The sequence below is a fragment of the Cupressus sempervirens genome, chromosome 2, assembly GCF_028749045.1.
Source record: "Cupressus sempervirens isolate cs-2001-9-10 chromosome 2, ASM2874904v1, whole genome shotgun sequence".
NCBI classification, from domain to species: Eukaryota; Viridiplantae; Streptophyta; class Pinopsida; order Cupressales; family Cupressaceae; genus Cupressus; species Cupressus sempervirens.
This window is the reverse complement of record NC_143119.1, coordinates 595,889,915-595,908,567: the sequence shown is the minus strand read 5'-3', so window position 1 is coordinate 595,908,567 and position 18,653 is coordinate 595,889,915. Positions and strand designations below refer to the sequence as shown.

The window sequence follows — 18,653 nt, the reverse complement described above, 5'->3', positions numbered from 1 at the left end:
TCTAAAGTGATCCTTTTACTATCCACTTGCATGGTATCAGTACCAATAGAGACATGTGGAGTTGATTATGATATTGTTACTATTGCTACTGCTACTCCCTATTTTTCGCTTGATGTGGAGGTCATAAATTTTACAATATCTTACTTAGTTTCTTTGTTCACCTCTTCATAATTACCACCCATTTGAAAACTTGCTCTCATTTTGTTTCATAGAAAGGGCTCAATACCCTTTATTATCCCCTCCATGTCATCATCATTGTTAACTTATCAAAATTTTCTGATTTGGTTTTCTCCAATTCTTTTATTTTCATCTGCTACTCTTCTTCTTCTATTAATTAATCTATTGTATAGATCCTTTGGTATGTCCTTATGAATGTCTTAAAATATCTTATTTGTTAGAATCATATACCTAACTACAACATTCTCCAATCACAATCTATCCATGTTATTATAATGATCATAAAACTTATTCAATTATGCAAAATTGTCATTATTTATAATTTAAAAATTCAAATTCTCAACCTTTGGCTTCCATGATTTTCTCCCAGAAGGTTTCTTTACTTAGTCTCTACTTTTATGATTGTTTTTTTCTTTATTTCTTCTAATTCCTCTTCATTCAATTCATTTGATTCAATCATCTATAAAGTTTTTCTTCTCTTGTTCAGTCCACTGACCATCTTATTTGTTCTCTTCTTGGGTTGCGACTCAGCTGATTCTTGTTTCACCTTTGTTAGTCTTGTAGATCTCCTAGTGTTGGGTGGGGTTACCTTTTGGATTCTTGTTATACTTATTTCCTCTTCACCTTTCTTCATTTTCACTAGTAGTACAACAATAGGTTGTATCTAAGAAAATTTGACATAGGGTATTGTTGATGCTACTGCTTGAGGTTCTGTAATAATTATACCTTTTGATGGTCCTACTACTACAAGTGGTGGCACATACATGATTCCTTCCTGATCACTTTTCTTTATTCCTTGTAACTATCTATCTAACTACTGTAATTTCTTCAGGACATATTTTAGCTACCTCCACAATTTTCCTCATTGTAGCCTCTACCTTTTCCTTTGAAGACTTCTCAAGTTGAGCTTGAGTAGATACTTTCATAATTTCCTCATAGGTTCCAAACCCATTGAACTCATCATCTCTTAGTGATTTTAAAAATTCTTCCACATAACCTTCAACTTTCTCTTCAATAATCTCATAACCAAGTGGTTTAACATAAATCATTCTTGGTTCAACTGGTTCTATGTAAGTAAAATTTGTACCAACCATAAAGAATATATCATCCTTGAATTTCCTCACAACTAAAGGTGGGATCTTGAACCTTTGTTTCATTTCTTCTTGTAATGTCTTCACAATAAGGTCCACACTACTCTCAACCTTATCAATTGGATGCCTTATATACATATTAGTTATCTTCTCAACTGTGCACTTATAATTGTTAAGAAACTCAGTCACAGATAGGAATGGAAATATCTTAATCAAATGGAAAAAATATGTAGGTAATCAATGATCTAAACCTAAATTGAATGTTCTTTACTTTCTTAGTTCTTTCCAAGTACTCTATCAAGTGTGCTTTTAAGATTTTACACATGTTTACCTTTACTCTTTCCATACACATCTTATAGGCCGCATGTATAAAACCTACTTCCATATCATCCTCTCTAGAACTAACACACATTTTAGATGTCATGATCCTACATATAAATCTCACATAATGTTGCTTTATCTTACTTATCACGTTTCCTCTCCCATTGTATTCAGACTTGGTGTTTTCTAATACAAGTTTCTTCACACTCTTTTCATTGACTAGATTTGATCCTTCATTGCACAAGCTAGTCATTTCATGAATCAGGTTAGCTGATATGTCTACTATATTGTCTCCTAATTAGAACTTCCCATCATGAATCTCACTCAATATAAATTTTTGCCAATCTTCATTGTCAAAGTCGTGTAAAAATCAGAACTTAATTATCTTGATTTGTTCAAGATTTTTCATAACCAATTTTAAAGTTCATGTCTTGGTTGTAAACATGATCAAATTCCTTTGATATACTTCCCACACCTACTATTTCAAACTTACTTTAAGATAAACATTCTCCAAATATAGAACTTCGTCAAGAATTTAAAAAAAAATGTTGTTGTAGGGTCTTCATCTAAGGGTTGAATAGGGTTAACCTTGACCTTAGGTTTACCCTCATCCTCAACATTCTTAATCAAAATGTTATCTATCCTTACTAAAAATTCTAAATTCAAATTCATAGATAAATCTTTCAAAATTTGAGAAATATCTTAATTTCATGAAACAACATTTTCTTTTGTTCGCACTCAAAAATTCTTTCAAATTCACCTAAATTTTCTCCAAAGTACTTCTTTACTCTTGTATGATCAAATGGTATTCCATTGATCGATCTTGATCCTTAAATTTCTTTCAATTTATCCCTACATTAATTGTGTAAGTATGCAATCACCAAAAAGTTATTTTTGGTTACCAAACAACTCAATTTCTTTTGCACACTCACATACAATCTCCAAATCATCTGTGCTCTTAACCACAACTTTACTATGTCATATTCTTCCACACTAATTATGCAAACCTTAACTCGCTCTTTATCATCACTTTTACCTTTTTGATGCTCAATTTCTTAATTCAAATAAGACAAATCAAATACAAATATTGACTTAAATCTACGTTAAGGTGCTTCAAAAGACTATTCTTCTAACACCACATGTGAACTGGATGGTATTTAGCTTTGACAAATACCTCTTTGAATTCTTCTACATGTTCCTTTAAGCTTACTTTATGATTGTCATTATTGCTATTTGTTCTTCTGACATTCCTATTCATATTTCTTCTGAAGTTTGGATTCTTGTTGATGTTCTGCATATCCATTCTACGTAATCTCTCTATATGACCAAAGTTATTACACAACTAGCATACTAGTGCATTATTTCCAAATCTAGGTCCAAGCTAGTTTACAGGGCTCTGTAATTTTTGGCTATATGTCTAAAGTTGTTACATTTATAACACACAATGTTGTTTCTTGCTCCATTGTTTCCTTCTTTATATCTTCTTCCTGCAAGATTAATACCTCTAAAAATTCTACTATTTCTATTACTATTATCAAACTTAGGTTTCTTACAATTAAATTCTCTATGACAATTATAAGAATACAAATTAGTAGCATATTTAAATAGTTTACTTGTGTAGTCCATTTTCATATGACAAACTTCATTACATGCTATTGGTGAACAGATTTCTCTCCTCTCTGAATTTGAAATAACTAACTCTATACCTAGGTTGGGAAACAAATAAAGTTCACAATAGTTTGGAAATATTATATTAATCATTTCCCTCTGAATTCTAAGAGGTACAACTCCATCTTTATAGTTTTTTAATGAATTTATACTTTGAGAAAAACATACATGTGTACTTTTACCATAAAGTACTTAAGGTTCTCTCACATACTCTTAGGTATAGAGGAAGAATTCAAGATTTACAAATGATTTGAGTAAATTGAGAAGCACAAAGTTTCCTCAAAATCACATAATGCTTAGAAAATAGAAAAAGTTTAGAGATATTAAATAATATATCGAAAGAATAATAACTTGGAATAAACAACAATCACTATCACAAAGCAACAGATATAATAATTCACAAAGTAACTATTATATCCAAGTTCAAACACAAAGTTTCAAACCCTGCTATGTATTGAAAGATGCATATATGCAAGTCTTCAAGCTCAAAGTCTCAAAATGAACACTTAGATTATCAAACTTTCTTCTCCACTAATCCCAAAAATAAGAAGTTTAAAGCTACTGTTAAACTATATTTTTCTATCTAAATTCTAACCCTTAAACTAATCTTATTCTCCAACATATTTAGTATCAAGTTATGAGAGGCCTTCATCAAAACCCAACCATCTTGGTTACAAATTGGTTATGAAAACTAACTAATTAAAATAGTCTTTGAAATAAAAAAGTTTGCAAAAAGATAACTGCCATGCAACTAATTTGCTTCATCGAGCTTATCCTCCCCTGACGCGGCCTTCTTAACTAGCTTCCAGCTCCTAAAAGCACTCATGAATTCTTGGGTTGTGTGAGATTTTGGATTATTCAGACTTGGTAACTTTACCCTACAAGCATCATTTTGCCACTTGAGTTCTTTAATTCCTAGTTCAGGTATAATATAGACTCCACGTTATCCACCATGGTAAAACCTTGGGGAGTAGGGTTGTCACTGACTCTGATCCTAAATATGGCATCTTGGAAACTTTTTATCAAAGTCTCTGAATCTGTATTTCAATCTTCAAATTGTAAAATACTGGTGGGATTGATTATCTACATGTCTTTAAGGACTTCGTTATGCAACCCTTTGATTTCATTCTCAATTTCTCATATTTATTATAAGGTGACTTTAAACATGGAGTTCTTCCAATTCATATTGCTTTTTAGTATAAAGAGCATACAAGGGTCTACATTTTTCATCAGATTTTTAGTAAGAAAGTTCATCACTCCATACTGTTAGAGTAAAGCGTTAATTTAATCTCATTTATTAAATTTTCTTTATTCCCTTCTTAAGATTTTACTATATGCACCTTTTGCATCTCTATTTAATAATTAATTACTAATTATTAAATAGCTTTTTCCTTTTAGGTTACCCTTTGTAACTTTTTAAGCTACCCTTTTGGGTTTCAATCTCCTTTTATAAGGATTGATCTTTTGTAATTGTTTTTTATCTCTTTCATTTCTAAGAATACATTTGCATAATTTTTAGAGCAAAACCCTTGACTCCTCTTGTCTTTTTCTTCTATGACAGGTTTTTTATATGCAGGTGTTTGAAGGCTTTATGGATTTGTATTCATCAAATCCTTCATGGTATTAGAGCCAAATCTGTTGTAGCTTGTTCGTTATTTGGAGAAAAAGGAGAACGAGGGGTTGACATACCAGATTTGGAGTTTTTCAGATATTTTTTGTGAAAAGAGGGGGTCATTGATTTTAGGAGTAGGTTGAGGCCAAATGGATGTCATGAATGGATCTAGAAGGCATCAAAACACCTATTTCCATATAAATTTTATCCATTTTGAAAAACATTGATCTGGGATTAAATTTTTTTTAAAAAAATCTCACTAAGTGGTATTTGGGCCTAGCCGTCGAGGATGTGGTGGGCCAGAGCAGCAGGAAGGCCAGAGATGGCAAGCTAGAGCGGTGTGCAGCCTAAAGATGATAGATTAGTGATGACACTAGTTTTGGCACTGAAATATTTGAAGACACTGGCATTGCGGCCTAAAATTTGGTTTGGCATGTCAAAAAATGGCTTCGCAGGCTAGAAAATGGCTATGTGGGCCAATTTTAGGTTTTTTCATTTTTAAAAAAAAAATTGCCTCATGGTTTTGTGTTGGACTCTTCATTGGTATGCCAACTTCGAAGGTCTTTATATGGTCTCAAACAGGCCCCTAGGGCTTGGTATGAGAAGATGGATTCCTTCTTGCTTGTTTCATAGTTAGCTCAGTGTCATTTTGACCCTACAATTTACATTCAATGTTATGGGGCTGACTTATCGATACTTGTGCTTTATGTTGAAAACCTCATCATCATAAGAAGCTCAATCTCCATGATACAAGGTGTTCAACAAGCATTGAGAGAGTAGTTTGAGATTATAGATCTTGGACTTCTATACTATTTTTGAGCCTACAAGTTGTTCAATCTTCAGATGGGATAGCCATACTCCAGGAGAAGTATGCTCTTGGTATGCTTTAGAGATTCAACATGCTTGATTGCAAGCTTGCACCAACACCTTTTCAGTCAAGTGTTGTTTTATCTGCCACTTGCTCTACTCCTATAGTGGATTCCACTCTAGAAGAAAACTTGTGGGTAGTTTGTTGTAACTTACACACACATCCTAATATTTCCTTTGCAGTTGGACTTGTCTCTCGATTTTCCCATGATCCTCATTAGAGTCATTGGAAAGCATCAAAAAATATCTTGAGGTATATTAGAGGTACAATATGTTATGAAATTCACTACACATTAGGAGATCGTCACATATTTGGTTTCACAGATTTAGATTGGGCTGATGATATTGATGATCACAAGTCTACTTCTGGTTTTGTATTTTGTCTTGGTTTTGGTCCTATTACATGGCATTGCAAGAAGTAGTATGCTCACATATTATCATCTATAGAGGTAGAATACAGGGCAGTTGTATTGGCTAGTCAGGAGGTTTTGTGGCTTCGACATTTGATGACAAATTTTGAATTTTCTCTTGATAGTCCCACCTTTTTGTGGTGTGATAATTAGAATGCTATACACATTTCATGCAACCTGGTTGAGCATCAATGGACTAAGCACATCGAGCTTCACATGCACTTCATTAGGCATCTCATTCAGGATGATGCCTTGAGCTTGGAGTACATTCCTACTGCTCAGTTGTAGACATCTTCACTAAACCTTTTGCATCCCCACAATATCTTCAGCTAGATTCTATTCTTGGGGTGAAGGAAGTTTTCCTTGGGGGTTCTCAATGATGAGTCCTTCCTTCCTTCTTTTTACAACTATTTTTTTTTGAAGTAGAGTTTTTCCCACTGGGTTTTCTCTATTTCTCTATTTCATAGAGATTTAGTTGTGATTGGGTACCTCATTAGGCCTTGTTGCCAAGACCCAAGTTTGCTTTCAACATTGCTTTATAGTTTCCTTACTCTTTCTCCATTGTTTGTAGCTGCATTGTTGCTCATCTTAAGGGAGGTGTTAGAGTAAAGCATTAATTTCATTTCATTTATTAAATTCACTTTATTCCCTTCTTAAGATTTTACTTTATGCACCTTTTGCATCTCTATTTAATAATTAATTACTAATTATTAAATAGCTTTTTTCTTTTAGGTCAACGCTTGTAACTTTTTAGGTTACCCTTTTGGGTTTCAATCTCCTTTTATAAGGATTGATCTTTTGTAATTGTTTTTTTATCTCTTTCATTTCTAAGAATACATTTGCATAATCTTTAGAGAAAAACCCTTGCTCCTCTCATCTTTTTCTTCTGTGATAGGTCTTTTACATGCAGGTGTTTGAAGGCTTTGTGGATTTGTATTGATCAAATCCTTCACATACTTCTCAACTTCTTGCACTTGGAAAACTATCACCCAATATCTAGCCTCATCTACTTCCCACACATGTATAAGGGTTTGGATTTCCCCAAGAAACATCTCCCCTTCTATATATGTAGCAATGAATTCTAGAATGAACTTACTTCCTTCTATAACAGATCCAATCCAACTCTTCATTTCTTCTAAGAAGAGTTTTCCCTTTTCATTTGTTTGACTAGTTGTTGGCTATTAGAGGAATTAGGATCAAATTATTGGGGATCCTAAATTAGGGGGAGAGCCCCAAAATTCATCGGGGAATCAATATATTCAGCCACAATGATGATTGGTCGCTTTAGTTCCCTCTTTTTCTTGATGTCTTTCTCATACTAATTCAACATGTGATTGATTGAGAATTTAAAAACATGATTACCAGTATCCCAACTATACTCCTAAGTCCATGGTCATGACCTTGAAATCTTCAACTACCACTTCGTGTATTCCTTCTTTCTATTTATAAGTAGCTATTTCCATGGTTACCTTTCCCATAGTAGGGTCCTTGGCTAGGCGAGCATTATTTTTCACCTTCTTTTTTTTAGGAGTGTGAGTGGCATATTTAGTGACTAAGTCCTTGATTAGCAAAGAGACCAACCTTAAGCTACATTTTTTATTCACTAAACTAGATAACCATGGAGGAATAGTGCTTGCAGCTATCACTTCTTTGCCTTGTTTAACAAGAGTCATGAAGCCTAGTTGAATCACATTTGTACTACCTAACACTTTTGTGTCTATCCTTTGATTATCTGGTAGTATAAGGTTTTCTTCCTCATCCAATTCTAAATCCATGAAGTTGGGTTCTTGAATTGTTATTTGAATCAGTGCCATAGACTTAGTTTTAGACCTCGTTCTAGGAGTCATTGGATGAACTGGCGGTGCCTTGGTTTTCGATTTAGGTGGGGCTACTCCATTTTTCTTCTTAGCTGTGGAAATACTCCCTATATCATCAGATAAAAGGGGAATGTTAGAAGGTGGAGATTGAGAGAAAGAAACACCCTTTGTAGGTTTTTTAATTTGCACTGAACTAGTTGATTTGACCCTTTTCTCTTGCAACCAACTATCTGTGCATTCTAGTATGAACCTGGACCTAAATTTTATGTCATCTTCCTCATTTCTATTCCAATAAATCTTAGGGAGGACATGTTCAATTGCTTCCTTACATCATTGTTCAATGGTTTTTGAGCCATCTTCAACATGCCCTTCTATTTTGAGTTTCAATTTCAACATTATGATTTGAGGGATTATTAACCTTGAATGGTCTCTTTTTGTAACTTCTTGCTCACTGCTACAGTCTTCCCATAGGTCTTCAAGGTGAGGTGCTGACTAAATCTGATCTCCTATGGCAAGTATCAATTTTGCAAAGTTTTTATTATCAAAATTTCTCCATTCATGATAAAACCCCAAATTGAAGTTCAACAAATCATTGCCAATTGCTAAAGCATTGATCATCGTATTCCAAGCTAGAGAACTAAGTTTAATGGGGAACATGGATTCCCATTTTTCCTAGGGGAGAATGTCTTTGACCACACAAAATATTTGCCTACATACTTTGGAAAGAACAAAACAATCTAGTGCATACCTTGACAACTTGATTGGTTCCTCCTCAAAACCCCCTATTCTTATGTAAGTGAACTTGGGGAATTGGATGTAGAAACTTCTATAGCTTTGAACTAAAATTTGGGCTTCTGAAGACATTCTCTACATCAAGGTTTTGGCAAGGTTGAGATGTAAATTTCCCAAGAAAATATCATGCACTTTCCTAAAATCCTCCAACACTCTGTCTTTTCTCAATAGAGGGAAGTATTGATACACTATTATGTCTTTGCTCCATAGTTCATGAGGATTTACAGTGAGATTACACACACATGCAAGGTAATAGGTTAAATAGGAGGACATATAGAATTCTTTCTTGGATGCTTATGAATGCTTGAGCTGGTTTCTCAATGAACTAGCTACCAACTCAACCCAATCAAGGAATTGTTTATAGTCAAAATAATATCTATGTAATGAAACATGCATTCTTCAAAACCAAGGAAATCAACCAGACCTTTATCTCTATGCAATAAAAATTTCAAATCATGTATATAAGGTTTCATGTGATCTTTAGTTAGTATCTTTGGCAGACTTGAACCTCCCCTATAAAATGTCACAGTCCACTTGCTAGCTATCTGGTTATGATTCTTTGGAGGGTCACCTTGGAACTGGACCAAGGATTGAGTGGGGCTAAAAATAGAAAAGGATGACTTTGGTAATTTTAGAACAGATGGAATGGTCTCTCTAGTAATAGATAGAAAGGGTTCACCGTTTTTACTCAATATAATCTTAGATTTGACATCATAGTGGCGAAGACATTATTGAATAAATCTTGGACTTTATAGGGTAGGAGGAAAGGGGTAGCTTCAAGGAGCCCACTTCTCAAAATCTCAAGACGTCCTTTAAGTTCTGCTTGTTCTATAAACCTTTCTTGTAACTTCTCAACTTTGACTCCCATTAAATTTCTATCAAAATTATGGGTCATCGCCATTCAAGATTGGAAATATTTCCAAAGAAATGCATAACATACTTCACACTCACAACAAGAACAAGAACTTTCTAATTTCTTCCTTCTTGAAGAAAAATGACATAAAAGAATGAGAAAGAAAAGCTTATAACCCTCACGTGTGAACAATTGAAACCCAAAGAACTTCCCTTTCTTTGTCTGCACTTTACTTTCAACTTTGCAAACTAGAATGAAAATAAGCTCAGACTAGGTTTTAGAATGATTTGCATTACGAGGAAAGTACCGTGAAATATCTGGGCCTTAATGGTGATATTATTTCAGGGTAGTATACACGCTTCAATAAGTTATGATGTCCTTTCACTAAATGTTCACTTGAGGAAAGTGTCTTAATCTTTATTAACATCCTTCTAACAATTCAAATTAAGCTTTCATTAGAAGATTTGGCTTTCCCACTTATACCGCCAACTCACCATCTGTACTCGGTGGTATTGATTATGAGAGGGCCTTTACATCATCATTAGGATGTTACCTTTCATGCTTTAGAGACAATTGTCATATCAATCATTTATTTTACTTCTCAGTGCCAATTTTCAATGTTGGAAATCATTTGAACCTCTTTGAACCTTGGTAAAAAGTGGTTCAAATGCAACCTACACCATATTTGGTAGGTCCCGTCTACAAAACAAATGTTAGTCCAAAAACTTCGCTGGAACCGATTTGAACTCCTTTCACCCTTAATACAGAGTGGTTCAAAGACTTGATAAAAAAACATTTCGCAACATATTCAATCCTATAAGCCTAGGACAACACAATATCTTTGAAGGGATCAACATAACTCATGAAAGGAAAACTTCAATATGTGAGATAAATATAGGGATGAGGTAGAAAGGCTCATAAAATCCAAGTTTAAAGAGATAAATGAAGAGATAAAATACTAATAATGATGACTCAAAAACTTGAGCTAACATGGGCTTTGACTAGGGACTGCATGTATGAGGTGTGTAGAGAACTCTGATTAGTGGAAAAACTAAACTTGTCGCAAGGGAAAGAAACAAAAAAAAAATCAAAATAGAAAGTGAAGGGAAAACTAACTACTATATACAAGGGGAGAACCTAGGAGAAGCATTAAAACTTGAATAATTTTAGGTCCTGTCCATTATAGGTAAAGGGTAGGAGAGTACCATCTAGATAGCTCAAACAAAAAGCATTTAAGTCAATCACTTCTAAAATAATGAAAGGGCCTTTCCATAAAGAATCAAATTTCTCATGTGCTCCCTTTGGTTCTCTTCTACTATACCATAGTAAAAATTCATCTTCTTTCATGAAATTACGAGCTCGAGCCTTTATGTAAAAAAATTGTTGGACTTTCATCTGATGTTCAGTGATATGATCCACCAATTTTTCTCTCTCTTCTTCAAGTTTGGTGAGGTACATTACTTTTGTCTCCAAAGAGTTTTGAAAAAGTAGATCTTCAATCATTGATTGTAACTTTGCAGCTGACAATTCCAAAGGTAAGGACACTTGTGCTCCTACTCCATAGACCAGTTCAAAAGAGCCATTTTGATAGCTCTTTTTGGTGTAATCCTATTGGACCATAAGCCCTCATACAATTTCTTGTACCAATTTCATATATTTTCATTCATTAGTTTCTTCATTATCACAATCATATTTTTATTGTTGGATTGCACTTGTCCATTTCCTTGAGCAAAGTAGTCTGAAGAGTGGGCCATAGATATTCCATGCTCATAACATAACATTGAGATTTATTTAGAGGAAAAATATGTAGCATTGTCTATAACTATTTTTTTAGGAATCCAAAACTTGAAAAAAATGAAATTCATTAGGAAATCACACACCACCTGAGAATTTTCTTTCTTCATAGGAATTGCCTCTACCCATTTGGTAAAATAGTCAGTTGCAGTAAGAATATAAGCATGACTGATACTAGACTGTGGGTTCAAAGGTCCTACAAAATCTATGTCCCAATGTCTGAAAGGCTCATCTATTACCATAGGTTTTAGAGTAGAGCTACATGTTGAGGGTGATCGATGAATGGATTACATTTCTCACAATTTTTGAATTATAGGTAGGCATCTTTGAAAATTCCTAACCAATAGAAATAGTTCCTGAGGATTTTGAAAGTTGTTACCGTGGAGGAGAAATGTCCATCGCAAGCATTAGAATGATAAATTTTCAAGAATTTTCCTTGCTTCTTAGTGTCAACACACCTAAGGAAAGTCCCATCACTTCCCTTCTTATAGAAAACTCATTGTGAGATCACATATTTGGCAACCTTTAACCTGATATTGTGTTTCTTCTTGTGATTCAGGTGTGTAGGACATTCACCGTAGGTTAGGTAGTACACCACATTTGAGAACCACAGATTGGTCAAGTTGACTAGTAGGACCATGGGAACGATGTGAGAACCCTCTTTTGTTGGCTTCTTATTCTCTGCTATTAACTTGTATAATCCTTTCCCTTTGATCAAATTAGTGGGCTTGATTGTGAGATTGTACTTTTGAATTCTAGCTACCCATACTACCCTTTTATTTATTTTTATTTCCTATTGAGTTAATGCATTCTTAACTGCTATTTCTGGCACATCTATAGTTGAATGTGAGCGTAGAATATAGTACCTGAACTATTTAGCTACTTTTACCATGGAAAATGCATGTTTTTCAATTTGAGAATAATTAAGCTCATGTTTCTTCAAAGGTACACTCATAAAAGTAATGGGGGATTCTTCATCTTGATCATTCTTTTGAGTAAGGATGCCTGATAGGGTATGCTTTGAAGTGTAGTAGTACATGATGAAATATTTCTTGAAGTCAAGATTGACCAACATCAGGGCTTGGGATATGGAAGTTTTTATATCTTCAAAATCTTTCTTCCTTTCTTTGATCCATATAAATGGGCATTTTTCACTCATCATGTTCAACATGTGTCTTAGCTTTTCGGAGAAATCAGGGACAAAACTTCTTAGGAAATTGATTTGGCCAAAGAAGGATTTTAGATCACTTCTATTTGTAGGAAGTGAGAGTTTTTGAATCACTTTGACCTTGTCGAGATCAATTCTTATTCCTTTTGTGTCCCAAAAGCCTACCTTCTTCCACAAAGAAATTGATTTCCTGGGATTTAAGGTTTTTCCATGTTGTCTACATCTTTGTTATACTACTTCAAGATCTCTCAAATGATGCTTTCTCCTCTTAGAATAAACAATCAAACCATCTATATAGATTACAATAATTTTATCTCATAGATATTTGAATGAAGAATTCAATACCCTCTGAAATGTTGATCCCACATTAATCAGTTCAAAAGGCATCCTATTGTAAGCATTGGTGTAAATAATTATTCACTATTTACACTTACTCATGTGCTTAATGGAGGATAATCCACTTCTAGTGGAAATGTGCCTGGTTGGATGACTTATCAGTATGTTGATTTCTAGGCATTCTAGAAGTATTTTAGAGGCCTTTATATACATGTACTCCTAGTGTACTTTGACATTGAATGAATTGAATACATATCAATATTCTAATCATACTCTTTTGGTCTACTGTTGTGCTTGTACTTGAGTTCCTTGATCTTGGGTGAATTTTTCCCTAAGGCAAATTCTTACATAGTATTATTGCTTGTAGAATTTCTCTTTACATAGCCATTCGAGACCATTGTTGCTTTAGCACTTCAATCCAGATCTAGAGTATCCCAGTCATTGGGAGCATCTAAAGCCACAATAGACCTCACTATTACGTCCGAAATGTTGATTCTTGACTATAAATTTGCCTATATTGGGCCATAGTCAAATTTGAGGCAATTTTCTTTTTGCAAATCAGCACTTGAAGTCCCAATTTACAACTCCAGTATGATCGTTCTTTAGATTTGCATTCTATTTTCAAATCAAATTTATTTTTTCTCTACAATTTTGGGACTAAACAACTTGCAGTTTGTTTTCCCCACACATGTGGGACTAAAGACAAGTTCCCCATCGACCATCTAAATTTTTCAGCATCATCTTCATCATTTTTGGTCACCACCTTCTTCATTTTTGTCAAAGCTTCAGATTGCTAGTCGATTGTCTCCCTACCCCCGTGAAAGTCTTCTTCGGTCAGACACACGACATCATCTAGAGCCCACCCATGTGTAGTAAGGGTAGAGCCATGTAGCACAAGACCTATGGGAAAGTACTGGCCACATGGACCCTTTATCGATGTCACACAGCTTCTCATAGACCTACCATGTGACATCCCCACACAACACCATGTAGCTCCAAGACACGACACAGGGTGACTCAGTAATACTCACACGTCAACTTGTGACATTAGTCTGTCGTACCCTGCTATGTGTACATCTATATAGAGACACATCATACTGCTAGCTCAGCAATCATAGAAGCCACCTGTCATTTTCCATATTACCCAGAGAGAAAGCTGTAAGCTGACATCATTTTTCACGTCACCCTAGGTGGCCTTTTTTCATTGACGTCAGCTAGATACTGTCTTAAATTTTATGACCGTCTGACCGTCATTTCCAGACACTTTTGAATTTCTAAAATGACTATTTAATCGTCAAATTTAACCTTGTAATTTGCTGCCCAAACCCCTCTCCAAATGTAGTTTTGATTTGACAGTCCAACTTTGGGAAGCCATAACTCAGTCATCTAGACTCCAAATCAGGTGTAATTTTTTTGATTTTGGGTAAAATTTCTTGAAATTTTTAGTGCTGTAGTTCTTTTCTGGTTTTGGTGCATGGATTTGTTAGAAATTGCATTTTTTGGTGACTGTACCTATCCAATTCTACATTTTGTAACTTGAAATGCTTCGTATGGGCTCATCTGGACTCGAAAATAGGTTCTATTTTTTTTTAAAGTGATAATTTTTTTTTCTACTTTCAAGATCTACAATTATATTATAGGGTTGTGTGGAAAAAAATATCACTTTCAAATCTAGGGCCTTTTTTGCATTGTATTGCTTTGATTACTTTTCAAAATTGTTGTACATTTAAGCTACAGTGCTTAGTGATAGATTTGAGCCTCAAAAGGCAGTTGTAAATAGAAAAATTAGAAGCCCACTTTGTACATTTTGACAAGTGGCCTATTGTACACACAATGCATATAAAGTGCCAAAAGCATCTTTTGGGGGGGGGGGGGGGGGGGGTATTGTGTTTTTGTGTCTCTCTCTTGTGTTCTTTTCATTTTATGCATCATGGGTTCACCTAAAGGTCCATTTCTAGATTCACACAATTATTCTACATGGAAAGATATTGTATGGAGTAGATTAATGGAAAAAGGTCTAAATCTTTATGTTGACGGTACAATTCCCAAACCAACTAATGCTACAACACTCTTTGATTGGCAAATTAAAGACCAACGGGCTTTAGGAATTATTAGAAGTTGTGTACATAGAGATCTCTTCTTGTAAGGAAGCTAAGCCTGCTTGGGACAAACTCAAAGCATTGTATGGTAAGGTGGATGAGGCAAAGGGATTATAGATTGAGGATGATCTACTTCTATTGGATCCTCAGAACTTTGGCACAATTCAAGATTATATCAACAAAGCCAATGAGTTTAGAGCACTACTTAAATATTGTGGTAATCCCATGAAGGATGATAGATTGATTCATCACATCATGAAGAGGCTACCTTTAGAGTATGCTTCCTTTGTTTCGAGTTATAATGCTCATAGGTTGACCATGGGAAGTGCTTTCCAAAAGCCTACATTTGATGCATTTATAGAAATGTTAATTTTTGAACAAACCAAGTTGATAGATATGGGACTTCTCACGTCATCAAAGACCAAAGAATTGGTGGCTAGTGATGAGAACCAATCAAGTCAAAGTGGAAAAAGTTTTAACAACAATAAGAAAAAGCAGTGGAAGCAAAAATCACAATCTGAGACACAACAATCTTCCTCCTCACAACAAGGTGGTTCTTCTTCCAACAAGAAGGGAAACAATGAAAAGAAGGATAAATTTTTTTGTGCATATTGCAAGAAACCAAATCATGATGAGCATCATTGCAAGACTAAGAGAATCGATGAGTTGGAAAGCCTACTCAAGAAGAACAAAATCAATGTGCCAAGTGCTTCCAAGGATTCAACTCCACCTACTTCAAAGGGAAAAGGGAAAGCACTTATGGTAAGTTCAAGTTCTTCATCAGAATGGATTCTTGACACAAGTGCCTCATATCATATGGGTTCTTCAAAGGGAGATTTTTCTTCATTGGAGCAGTCAAAGGTACCACACATCTTTGTAGGAGATGATACAAAAATGGAAGTTGAAGGGAAAGGAAATGTGGAGATGGAAAATGGGGAATTCAAAGATATTCTCTATGTTCCAAACCTTAGCTCTAATCTCCTCTCAATTTACCAAATCACTCACCTTGGAGATGGAAACAAAGTTGAGTTCCTTCCAGATTCAGTAATGGTGCACAATCCCAAAGATGATTCATTGGTTGTAGTGGGTAAAGTTAATCATCACAAAAGGCTTTATTATTTTTTCCACCTTATGCCTAAGTCTCCTTCACATGCCTTGTTGACTCAGTCTCATTCACAAACCAAATTATGGCATGAGCATTATGGTCATCTTGCCTTCCGCTATCTTCAGCAACTTTGCTCAAAAAGAATTGTCAAGATCTACCTATAATCAACTTTTCTAAGGGTGAATGTTTAACATGTTTAGTGGATATGCATCTAGAGGAGAAGTTTGATAAAGGGAAGTCTTTAAGAGCACTAGTTGTTCTTTAGTTGGTTCACATGGTACTAGCAGGGCCTTTTGCAGTGACATCAGTCAGCTAGGTTCACTACATACTCACTTTCATTGATGACTTTTCACACTTCACATGGGTCTACTTTATTCATCACAGGAATGAAGTGCTGGATAAGTTTCTAGCCTTCAAAACTCATGTTGAACAACAATCATGAAAAGCCATCAAGGTTCTTCAGATGGACAATGAAAGCAGATATGTGAACACAACACTTAAAGAATTTTGCAAACTTGAGGGTGTTGATTTTCAGAATCCATTAGCATTTAGCCAAGACAAGATAGATGCTATAGCTATGAGGATTAGAACTCCTAAGTCAATGGAAATTTGCATGATACAAGCCAAGTCTCTTGATCCTACACTTGAAGTTGAAGCAATAAGTAGTGCCAATCACATACTTAATAGGTCTCCTCATAATGCCTTAGAATATGGAAAGACTCCTTTTGAGGCATGGTGTGGCAGAAAACTATTTGTGAAACACTTCAGAGTCTTCAGTTGTCCAACATGGGCAAACATATATTCCAGGGAATGCAAGGCACCACCACCAAGGTCTTGCACTTTCATTGTATATGAAGACAGTGTTAAAGCATGTAGACTTATGGATCCTAAGACTCATGAGATTTTTGTTGAGAGGAATGTACACTTTTAGGAAAGTTCACCCAACTTATCCTCTAATCCTCTCCGCACTTCATACATTGTGGAAATTGATAGTGATACCAACAATAGTGATTCAACAGATTTAGATATGTGAGATCCTATTGAAAAATGTAGTCTATGGTCACATCATAAGCACATTCTACATGCATACATTGCCTACTGATAGGTTCAACACATCAGGGTACACCTTGTCTTCCAGCTCCAACAATAGGGGATGACAACATAATAGATATTTTAGGTTTGTTTGTGGAGTCATACATAGTAAATTTGGGAGACATCATTGATGATATAGATCTTCTCTTTGATGATGACGATCCTTCTTTAGTTTTTGCAAGGGCTCACTCTAACCCTCTTGTCCATTCTCTACATGATTAGTCTTCACAAGTTGATATGATTGTGGATCCTCATGTACAATAGTTGCATGAGGTCTCTTTATCATTTTAGGAGACAACTGGTTCTTTGGGATAGGTTCTATATCCATCCTTGCCAGATCTGCATTGATTCTTTTCAACAGTCTTGGAAGGGGTGACCATCAACATCAACACGGGGACAATTGAGCTAGTTTCAGAGACACCATTCATCATCACGATTCCTTCTACACATAGTGGAAGCATCTCACTTGTACCTTTCCCATTGTTTCTTCCAAAGGGGAGGAACATTATTAAGCACTCATGGATCAACTTGTACATTGGAGCAGCTATCACTAATCAACGCTCTTCATTTGGGGGGGGGGGGACTACCTTGTGTTTATTCTTCACTCTTATGTCAGGGACTTTTTCCTCTTATGGGATTTTGTTCCTCTCATACTTCTCTTTTGTATATAATTGATGTATATTGTAATGGGGGGGTCTTGGTTAGTCCATCCATTCATGCATCTTGTCTTTTCATCTCTCTTTTTGGGGGAGAGTTTTTCCCATGAGGTTTTCCCTCTTTCTTTGCTTTATGAGAGATTGCATTTCATTATGTACATGGGTACCTAACATGGCCTAGTAGCCAAGACCCATTATGCATTTCATCCTAGTTTTCGTAAGCTTAAGTGCATTCCCTTAAGTTGCACTTAAGGGGGGTTGTTGGTGTAAATAATTATTCACTATTTACACTTACTTAAGTTTATGTAAGTCAATGCATTATTTTATTATTTCTTACATGAGACACTTAGGAGTTTTTGTATTCTTATGAGTTGTCATGTTGACAACACTGGAGTAAGCAACTCTTATTTAGCACATGGTGTCTACAACACTGGAGTTTGCATAATTGAGTTGTCATGTAGACAACACAATTATTCACACACTTATTTTAGCACATGGTGTCTACGACATAATTTTTTGTGCTACACCTTTGTAGGCTTATCCTCTCATCATTGCACTTACTCTTGTGATTAATGGAGGATAATCCACTTCTGGTGGACATGTGCTTGGTTGTATGACTTATCAATACACTAATTTCTAGGCATTCTAGAAGAATTCTAGAGGCCTTTATATACATGCACTCCTAGTGTACTTTGACATTGAATTAATTGAATACATATCAATATTCTGATCATACTCTTTTGGTCTACTGTTGTGCTTATGCTTGAGTTCCTTGATCTTGGGTGAATTTTCCTT

At 35.1% G+C, this 18,653-nt stretch overlaps 1 protein-coding gene across 1 annotated transcript in view; it reads right to left on the bottom strand.

Moving 5' to 3' along the window:
- Positions 1-983: 983 nt before the first annotated feature.
- Positions 984-18,653, bottom strand: part of LOC149574810 (uncharacterized) — a 31,522-nt gene continuing 13,852 nt past the window's right edge. Inside the window, exon 3 of the mRNA XM_089815968.1 lies at positions 984-1,423. Coding sequence (XP_089672094.1) covers positions 984-1,423 — 440 coding nt within the window. The remainder of the gene's footprint in view (positions 1,424-18,653) is intronic.